Source organism: Arvicola amphibius, chromosome 8 (assembly GCF_903992535.2).
Source record: "Arvicola amphibius chromosome 8, mArvAmp1.2, whole genome shotgun sequence".
Taxonomy (NCBI): domain Eukaryota; kingdom Metazoa; phylum Chordata; class Mammalia; order Rodentia; family Cricetidae; genus Arvicola; species Arvicola amphibius.
The window spans coordinates 79,663,936-79,674,028 of NC_052054.1; the positions used below are offsets into that span (position 1 = coordinate 79,663,936).

General features: G+C 56.3%; 1 protein-coding gene and 1 non-coding gene across 2 annotated transcripts; both read right to left on the reverse strand.

Moving 5' to 3' along the window:
- Positions 1-900: 900 nt before the first annotated feature.
- Positions 901-8,889, reverse strand: Lrfn3 (leucine rich repeat and fibronectin type III domain containing 3). The gene is made up of 3 exons (XM_038340646.2): positions 7,844-8,889; positions 5,314-6,744; positions 901-1,522 (listed from the first exon to the last, which is right to left on the reverse strand). The coding sequence occupies exons 2-3, from the start codon at positions 6,726-6,728 to the stop codon at positions 1,057-1,059; spliced, it is 1,881 nt and encodes a 626-aa protein (XP_038196574.1). The 5' UTR covers positions 6,729-6,744; positions 7,844-8,889; the 3' UTR covers positions 901-1,056.
- LOC119822106 lies at positions 2,204-2,389 on the reverse strand. The gene has a single exon (XR_005286702.1). It is a non-coding gene; the product is annotated as a U2 spliceosomal RNA (small nuclear RNA).
- Positions 8,890-10,093: the final 1,204 nt, after the last annotated feature.

The following is a 10,093-nucleotide window of genomic DNA, read 5'->3' on the forward strand; positions in this document are numbered from 1 at the left end:
CCCTCTAGCCACCTCCTGTCCCCACATCTGCAGAGTCCCACACTGACCACAGTGTCCTTCTCAGCTGTGCGCTGACCCCTGTCCTCCAGGGCAGCCTGGAGGGCTTCTGCTGGCCAGAGCCTGGGGTTTCCTGCAGGAAACTCCCCCTCAGGGTCTTGGAGCTCTGTAGTCCATGCAGTGTTTCCTGAATGGCTCGGCCACAGCTCCTTTCTCCCAGCCATTCCCTGGTTCAAGTTGGTCCTGACCCACCCAGACCCCTGCATTGCCTCCCCACCCGAACCCTAGCTTCTGATCCACCTCCCTTAAGCAGCATTAGAAAGATCTTCCTAAAGTCCAAGCCTAACCGACACCCCCTGCACAGAGTCCTCCATGGCTACCCATCACCATCAGGACACAGTGAGCAACTCTCTGGGAAGGCCCCGACCCCTCCCACCTCACCTCTGCCATGGCAACCAAATGCCTAGTAACACTCAACCTTTGTTTACTCCAGGTCCTCTATCTGGAACCTTTCCTCCTGCTCTTCACCCAGGGATCCCCTTCAGAAATGCTACTTAGATCACATCCCTCCTCTCCCAGGACGCCTTCCCGGGCCACACTCCAGGCTGAGGCAGGCACCTCTTCCGGGGTAATCCCTGTCTTCTGAAGGCGTGTTTCCCACGGCTGAGGGCAGGGCAGCTTGGGTCCCAGAGCCCCCAACATAGGGCACAGCACAACAGTCCCCAGAACATCTGTTGCCCAAGTGGAGGATGAATCTAGACGACTATCCTAGCCCCCTCTGCAGAGACCCTGGCTGAACTACAGAAAGTGTTTTTCCTCAGACACTGGAGGTATTCCTCAGTCCCTGCCCCCATGCCCCTCAGTCGCCACAGACAGAGACAAGGGCAAGGGCACAGCCCAAGCTTAGAAAAATAGGACTTTCTTGTTGTGCCCCAGTGCCCCCGAACCCTCCCCATCAGTTTTAAAAACGGTGAATTTGGTGAGTCTGAGGCCAGGTCCCGAGAGGTGTCTGGATCCTGTTGTCCCGGGGCCAGAGGAGCCACAGTGGTGGGCCCCCAGCTAGGGTCCCGCAGGTTCGTGGCTGGGCCCCCAAGGCTCACAGTCCAGTTGGACCACAGTATGGGCCCTGGGTGCAGGAGGCTCAGGGGCAGGTGCACTGGGCACTGGGCCGAGGGCTCCGTTGGTCTGGGAGCAAACACTGCTGACAGGTGCTGCGGCCTTGCCCTTGCCGGGCGGCTGGCCACCGTGCACCTTGTAGCGTAGAAGCAACACAAAGATGAAGACCAGAACTGAAGCCACAATGACGCCTCCCAGCGCGATGATCATGGTGCCGCCCAGGAAGGGTGCGTGGGGTGCAGCGCACGGTCGCAGTGCCGGCTCTGTGGAGAACCGAGCGCAGCCCACTGGCCGTGTGGCGGTCAACCCGGTGGCACTGTCCTCATAGACGGCAAGCACACACAGATCATAGGTGCGGCCTGATGCCAGGTCGGTCAACAGGAATGAGCGACTGTCGGCCGGGATCATCCTGCGAGAGGACAACAGGTGGTGTCAGGATGTGGTTGCCCAGCACCCACGCTCTCCCTGCCCTCACCCTACCTCCCACCTAAGTTCCCCGCAGTCCTGCTGCCCCATTTCACCCTAGTTCCCCCTAGCGAGCACTCCGGTTTCTTCTGCTCAGCTGACACCTAACATGCCTGTCTAGTGGGCTAGCCAGTTCACTGGAGCTCTTCCCTCAGTACCCAAATTCTCTTTTGCTCACCTGTGGATCCCACACATTTCTAGCCACCTGAGATCTTTCATCCCTCCCTCAGAGATTCTCCCCCAAACTTTTCTTTTTCAGGAGCCCCTACCATCTCTCAAGCCCTCAGCCCTGTTAGCACCCAGTCTCCCGGCCTCATCTGCCAAGCCCTGTCTCACAAGCAAAGTTCTCTCCCACCCACGGCCAGACACCTCTCTGGTTCACCACCCCCCTTTGACCCTAATTTCTACCCCCTACCCATCTCCCAGAATCTTGCTATGTAGCCAAGGTTGGCTCATATCTTGTGAAAGTTCTGCCTCAGCCTCCAGAATGTTGGAAATAGAACCATTTTAACGCTACATCTGACCTGTACCCCCTTTTTTACTAGCCTCCCAGACATCTTTTCTCCAGATTCTCTCCCAATTTCCTTCTGGTCCCTGTTTACCTCTTGTTTGTTTTAGACCCTCGAGGGGGTGCACCATCCTGGAGTGTGGTAACACCATGTCAGTGTGTGGAGTGGATACAGTAAGCTGCTACTCCACCTCCTGGCTCCAAAACCCATTTAACATATTGTCCCCGCATAGAGGACGTATCAGATATTAGCCCAGTAAGAGCAGACACTACACTTGATTATCCAAAAGGCTTGGAAGCAATTACTTGTTTGTTTCAAGACAGGGTCTCACGCAGCTTAGCTGAGGCTTGACATGTAGCCAAGGCTAGCCCTGAACTCCTTGTGCTCCTCCCTTCAACTCTGAGTGCTGGAGTGACAGACATGTGCCCCACACCTGGCTGCCTGACTTCTTTCCAGCTGTTAATTCCCCTTGTCGAGCTGCTTTACATTTCCCTAGCATGCAGCTGAACCCCTATCCTAACCACTTGATTCTCCTGCAGCCCTGTTGCCTCATTTCCTTCTAGCTTGCCAATGAATTTCCCCCTAGCCCCATTGCCTTCTTATGACTATCATCATCTCTATAGTGTTTTCCAGGGAGCCCTCGAGCGAGTCGCCATCCCAGATTCCCTTTTCTGCCGATTGCTTTATTTCTTTCTAGGTCCATCTCTTCATTCTCTTGTATCTTGGTTTCCTGGTTTTTATTTATCCTTACCTTTGTGTATGTGGCACCTGTCTGAGCATGTGTGCGTAGGCACACATGTCTGTGTGCATGTGTGTGTATGCATGCATGTCTTTGTGCATATGTGTTGGGAGCAGTGAGACCCCAGATCCTGAACTTCTTGTAATCCCCTGATCTGAGTGCCTAAAGCTGCTGTGAGACCTTCAGGAGTTCCTGATGGCAGGAGAGTGGTTTCTGGTGGGTTTGGCTGAGGCGTGGCTATCTCTATATAATCTGCCCCTGAACACAATAAAGGGGGCATTCTTGGGGAATTCAAGGATGACCCATGTCGTTGTCTTTCTGTCTGTCTGTGTTTGTGTATTTTAACCTCCTGCCCCTTGCCTGAATCTCACGAACTGGGTGCCAGCGCATGGAAAGCAGACACGGGGGCGCGGTGCGCGGCACATATACATGCCTGAATGTATGTACGTATGCACATCTGTATGCATGTGTATGAATGTCTCTGTGTGTATGCGCACACATGTACGTGTGTGTGTGTGTGTGTGGCATGAGTGCCGAGTCAAGCTTTGCTATGTAGCTCCCAGGCTGACCTGAACTCTCAGTGCCCTTGCCTCAGCCCCTCTGAGGCTGAGATTAAGGCGTGAACCACCATGTCTGCTCTCCCTTCTTCTGTCCTTCCCACCCAATTCTACTGTTCCCTTTCATCTCGTGTACCCTGATGGACTGGGCTAGCTTTAGAAAAGGCACTCCACCATGACCTCTGACAGGGCGGCTGTCTCTAGGCTGACCCACTCCACCATGACCTCTGACAGGGCGGCTGTCTCTAGGCTGACCCACTCCACCATGACCTCTGACAGGACGGCTGTCTCTAGGCTGACCCACTGCCCATGACCTCTGACAGGACGGCTGTCTCTAGGCTGACCCACTGCCCACCAGGCAAGGTGGCTGACCCTCCATTGTAGTCTCCTGAAAAAAGAGTGGAGAAGCCATGTGTGTGGCCATCAGTCAGTTGGGAGGTGAAGGCAGGAGGGCTGTGAATTCAGTGCCAGGGCTACGAGAGAGGGAGGAGGAGGGAGGGAGGGAGGAGGGAGGGAGGGAGGGGGGAGGAGGGAGGGGGAGAGGAAGATTGAGACAGAAAGAGAGTGAGTGGGAAGTAGGATTGAGAAGATGAGGTCTTGAAGTATGGCCAGGAGAGGGAGGGCTCCAGGCAATGGGAAGGGCCAGTTCTCACAGTCAGTTTGGGGCTGTCTGTACTCTTGACCCAGAGCCCATCAAGGACGGAGAGGCATCCACAGCTGCCCACACACAGTCAGTCTCTGGTGAGGACTGTCTGTGGTCACAGCAGATGGACCAAGTGCTATCTGGCTTGGGGACAGACACTATAGCGACTGGCCTTTTGGAGTGTGTAAACTTCAGGCTTTGTGTTTGCAGTTGGGGAAGACAGACAGAAGCCCTCACATAGCAAGGCTTTTGCTTGTTTGGTTTTTGAGGCGAGGTCTCACTATATAATGCCCTTGAACATGCTATCCTCCTGCCTCAATCTCTTGAGAGCTGGGAAGACAGACGGGCATGCAATGACACATCTGACCTAGCTTAGATTTGATTTAGCTAACCAAAAATTAGGATGTTACTGTTACAAGAACTCTGACACACAGGGCTCTCATACTGCATGCACCCAAGGCCTTGTCTCTATTTAACCTCCTACCCCCAATTTTCCACTTAACCTCTGCTCTCATTTCCTCTGGTTACCCCCACTTTGCTTTTTCAACCATCTGCACATTTCTGCCATTCCCGCCTCTGGCTCCCGCCCCTCCCCCTCCTCCCCTCCTCTCGCCCACCCCTTTCCAAGACGCTGTTTGCTGGGCATCCCTGGCCAGCTTCAAGCTCGCTATGTAGACCAGGCTGGCTTTGGATTTGTCACAATCCCGCCCCAAACTCTTGCTGATCACATTTCCCCTGTGGTAGCCTCCCTTGAAAAACCAAACTTCCTGCTAAAATTTGTTTTTAGCCTCCCATTCCTCCCACAACCTCATTAACTTTCTCTTTTTTCAGTGCTGGGCCGAGACCTCAGGGCTGCATGCAAGCGCTCTATCTGAGCTACACCCGAACCCCCATCAGCCATTAACGTTTCATTCTTCGGGCCGGATTTTTTTCCCTCGCTGCCTGATTTTGCTGTTTTCGCTTTTTATGTTGTTTTCACTGCCTTCTTTCTTTCTTTCTACCTCTGCAGCCCTATTTTTTTTTTTAATTATTGACATTGATTGAAAGCGTCAGCCTGCTGTCTGGTCAATTCTGTCTCGCTTCCCTTCACCACATCTGTCCTATTTCTCTTGCCCTTTCTGCCGGGCTCTGGTTATCGCTGCTGCCTGATTTTGTTTGCCTTCACTTTCTGATTTCCTTTGCATCCTGCCGTTGTTTCTCTGTCGCGGTTCACTACGTGGTGTTCCTGGATGGACTCACAACGGGCACGCCCCCCCCCCCCACGCCACCACGGCCAGGCCCCTGCACCTGTAGACAAGGATGTCGTCTGCCGAGCTGTTGTATTGGATCTGGTACATGCGGATGCCTGGGACGGGCCTCTGGTCTGGCCACTGGACAAGGGCAGCCGTGGCCCCGTGCTCAGTCACTTGGACGCCACGTTCCGTAGGGGCCACGGTATCCGCCACTTTGGCGGAAGCTGAGGCAGCAGAGGGCGGGGTGAGGGCATCAGGATCCCCGTCCCGCGGGGGGTCACAGCTGGTGCTATTGGCTAGCTGGGGAGGTGGAGGGGGACCCACGGTCAGTTCAACAGCAGCAGTGGCCTCACCAGCGGCATTGGCTGCAATGCAAGTGAAGATGCCACCGTCTCCTGGCTCAGTGACCAGTAACTCCAGAGTCCCGTTAGGAAAGGCACGAGCTCGGCTGGAGTTGCCCAGTAGTCGACCCTGGGGTGACACCCAACGCACTCGTGGTTCTGGGTCCCCTACCGCCCGACATCGCAGGGCAGCTGGCCGACCAGCAGGCACTGCCAGGGGCGGCGAGCGGTGGGTCACCACTGGTGGCTCACACACGAACTCCTCCTCACCCACAGCCCAGAAGTAGCGGCCCCCTAGAGCAGGAGGCGAGGCGCAGGCCTCAAGGTCATCCTCCCGAGCCAGACGTCGCAGCCACACCAGCTCACAGTTGCAATGAAGGGGGTTTCCCCCAAAGGCCAGCACCAGGGCAGAGGCTGGTGAGCCTCGGGGCCGGGCAAGCAATGGCAAACGGGAGAAGAGCGGGTCAGGTGGGATGGTAGTCAGGCGATTGGAGGTCATGTCCAGCCGTGCCAGCTTGTGCAGGCGGGAAAAGGCTCCAGCAGGCACTGAAGCCAGCAGGTTGTGGTCAAGGCCCAACGTGTTCACGTTGCCCAGGCGGCCCAAAGCCTCCCAGGGCAGCTGTTCAAGGTTATTATAAGAGAGGTCGAGGTCCTCCAGGGTCTCAGCACAGTCGTCCAGGGCACCAGCTGCCAGGGCTGCCAGCTGGTTGTTGCTCAAGATGAGGTGGCGCAAGTTGACCAGGCCACGCAGCTGACCCTCGCCCAGCGAGGTCAGTCTATTGCCATCTAGATGCAGGGCACGCAGGGCACGCAGGTCGGCGAAGGCGCCAGCCGCCACGTGGCGGATGGTGTTTCTAGACAGGCTCAGATGCAGCAGGCCTGTCATGTTGGCCAAGTCACGGCGACGCACGGCTGCGATGAAGTTGTCTGCCAGGCGCAGCTCTGCCGCGCGGCGATCCAGTGAGGGCGGCACGAACAGGAGGCCCGCCCCTGGGCACAACACACTTAGGGGCAGCGACTGGGTCTGGCAGCGGCAGCGGCGGGGACAAGGGCTGGATGTGGCTGGCTGGGGTGGAGATGAGGCAGGGGCCAGCGGTAGCAGGCAGAGGAGCAGTGGGAGGACGGCCATCGCGGGTAGGGGTGGCCTGTGGAAAAGAAGGGAGGTATTAGGGCTGGAGCTGGAGGGGGAGCTGGAGAGGCGGTGGGGCGATCTGAAACCAGGAGAGATGGTCCTAACATGTTCAGAGAGGTAGGGGCATCAGAGAAAAGATGGGTCAGAGATGTGTCACGAAGGCACAGAGGGCGAGCAACGATGGTCAGGGAGCTGGTTAGACATGGGCACAGGTGGGCAGAGAACAGAACAGTTGGGCAAGGTGTAGAGAGAGTAAGCCACAGAGAAGGTGGGCGGATGGCAAAGCTCATCAGAAGAGGGGTGACCAAAGAGGAGAGGTGAGCAAGTGGGGAAGCAGGTCGGAGGCGGTCCATCTAGGGCTGGGCAAAGAGAGAAAGGATGGTTTTGACCTGGTCAAAAGCCAGTAAGATAACCAGAGAGCGGAGAAAGGAGAGATACAGCCGAGTCAGTAGGGGACCAGGATAACTGGTCAGAGAAACGGATACGGAGAGAGGTCATGAAAGGGGAGAAAAACAGCCAAGGTGCAAATGTTCAGAGATGGCCAGATGTGGGTAGACCAGGAGTTAGGGGAGAGAGAAGGTGGAAGAGGAGAGAGAAGGTGGAAGAGGGACAGACGAAGCTGGCAGGAGAGAAGGAAAGGTAGCTGGGAGAAGAGTCAGATATGGTTAGTGATGGCCACAGACCCAGCCTAGGAGCCACGGTGGGCAAAGGGTGAGAAAGACAGGAGCCAGAGAGACAAACGGTGACAGAAGTGTCAATGAGAAGCTGTGGGCAGGTGTGACTGGAAAGCTGAGCAGAGAGGTGGAGAAGGGGGACCAGAGAGGGCAGGCGTGGACCAGAGGATGCTGGCTGGTCAGCCGGTGAGAAGCTAGAGGGTGGTGGCATCAGAGATCTGGAATGTCATCTGCTGAACCAAGGAGGTCAGAGAGGGGCAGAGCTGGCCATGTGTCCAGAGAGTGTTGGAGACACACTCAAGGGACAGACTTTTCCCAAGGAAAACCCCTAAAAATGCCACAGGGCACCTAGCCCTCACCTACTTCCACCTGTAGCCCAAGCAACTCCACCTCCACCCCAAGTCCCTTCCCACCCTGGATGCCCCTCAAAGGTCTTACCTGAGCTGGAAGCCACCCCAGGGAGCAGAGTCCTCAGGCTCCAAGGGGGTGAGAGGTCAGAACTCAGAACGGGGCATCTGACTAAACCTCTCTCCCCAGGGCCTCTGTGAAGAAACTGTGGTGTCTCAGCTCAAATCCGTGGTTATGGAGTCTCCAAACTTGATGCTCGGGGTCCCATGCCATTAAAATTGGGCCTCGAGGGTCCAGTTTTAGAGACCAAGGCCCCAGCGGTTGTTTAGGGTCAGGCGCTCTCAGTGCCAGGCTTGAGATGCCCAACAGCCGGATGGGGAAGTTTAGGGTCTGAGTCCCAAGTCCAGTCTGGAATCCGATATTGGGATCCTGTTCAGATACTAGGGTGCTGAGTCAAGATTTGGAGGTCTCTAGCCCCAGATTTCAGCACTCTGGTCTGCAGCAAGGGCTTCAGGCCCCTCGGAATTCCATGGTTTAGATCTCGAAATTCAAGGCCTAAATCCCAGGGTTTAGTTCCTAAAATAGTGGGCTCCCAGGTATAGATTTGAGAATTCGCTCCCAGATGTCAAGGTATCAGCCAGACAATTCAGAGTTCAGCTCCAAATTTGGGGGTTTAGATGCCAAATCTTGGGGTCCCAGCTCCAAATCTTGGGATCCATGTTCCAAAATCATGGGGTTCAGTTTCCAAATCTTGGGGTCCCAGGGACGGATGTCGGGATTCCAGCCCCAGATATTGAGGTTCAAGGTCCAGATCTTAAGGTTCCATGGCAGGATCTCTGGGTGCTGATCCCAAATCAGGGTCCCACGCTTGGGGGTTTCAGAATCTCTGGATCCGATCGCAGGCTGCAAGCGCCCCCGATGTCGGGGTCCCGGCCCAGGGTCTGGGACAGCAACGGCGCGGCTGGATTCGTGGCCTGCGGAGGGAACTGACCCAGAAAAAAGGGGTCTGCTGCGGCGGGTAGGGGGGCAGCCTGGCAGCTCTAGGGCTGGGGTGGGGCGAGGCCTGGGCGCGGACAGACGGACAGACAGACAGGGCCACGCGGGGACCCGAGCACCGCAACGCAGGCGGGGGCGCAGGGGGGAGGGGCCGCGTTCAGAGACCCCTCCCCCGCCGGGGCCGGGGCGGGGGCCGGGCGGGGGCCGGGCAGGCGGGCCGGGTCCGGGTGCTCCCGCGGCCTCCTCGCCGGGAACCCAGGGCCGTGCGCGTGCCCGCACTTAAAGGCGCAGGTCCTGCGCGCGCCCGCGCTTAAAGGCGTAGGCAGCCCCCCTCCTCCCTTCTCTCAGAGGCGCGCCCCTAGCACCACCTACCATGGAGTCGCCCAGGAGCTGCTGGGAATAAGAATATCCCTGAAAAAAGACAGACTGAGACACTGAGGCTAAGAGACGGAGCTAGAAGAGCTAGGGAGAGACTGAAAATATGGATAAGCTTACAGTGAGAGCCTAGAGTATAATGGGGGACTCAGAAATATACTGAAGGAGAGAGGTGGCTAGAGAGTGACAGGGAGAGACTCAGAAACAGACTCGAGGGGCAAGGACAAGTCAGAGACATGCTATCTACCTACCTATCTATCTATCTCTGTCTATCTATCTATCTATCTATCTATCTATCTATCTATCTATCTATCATCTTCTATTATTTATCTCTCTAATCTCGTCTCTTCCCCCCCCCCATATGCAGCACCTGAGCAACTCAGTGTCCAGTTCCCGCTCATAGCCTTGTACTTAGCCCTCGTTCTTAGACGCCCACACATCTGCCTCCCGGCCCTCTAGTTCAGCACCACCTTCCCCGGAAGCCGCCTTCTTATCCAGGTTCTGTCTAGGAACAGGTTTGTTCTTTCAGGCAAGAGGAAGAAAGCTGGCATTAAGAACCTTGTCAACTCCTGGCACTAGGGAGAGAGCTGACCGGAGATCCTGTAAAGGAGAGAGAGAAGACAGGCAATGGGTCAGAGTCAGGAGGCTGGACAGGTGGACACAAAGAAACATGTCTGCCGTCTTCTCTTGTCTCTCTCCTCTCCCACAGAAGACCCTGGTCAGATCTGTGCCAATGTATAACTCTAGAGGCGAGGTGCTGGGGGACAGGGGAAGCAGGGGTGGGTGGTCCCACACTCTTCTGGCAGATGGTGTTTAAGGAGGAGGGGTGTGGGTGATGGCTCCCGAGCCTGGTGTGGGAACTTGGTGTAAGCATGCAGGGCCGGGGGTGGGGGGGAGCATGGTCTTCCAGAAGCCCTGTTGCAAAGGAGACACACACAACCAGGGTGACCTGAGGTGGGCGTGGAGCTA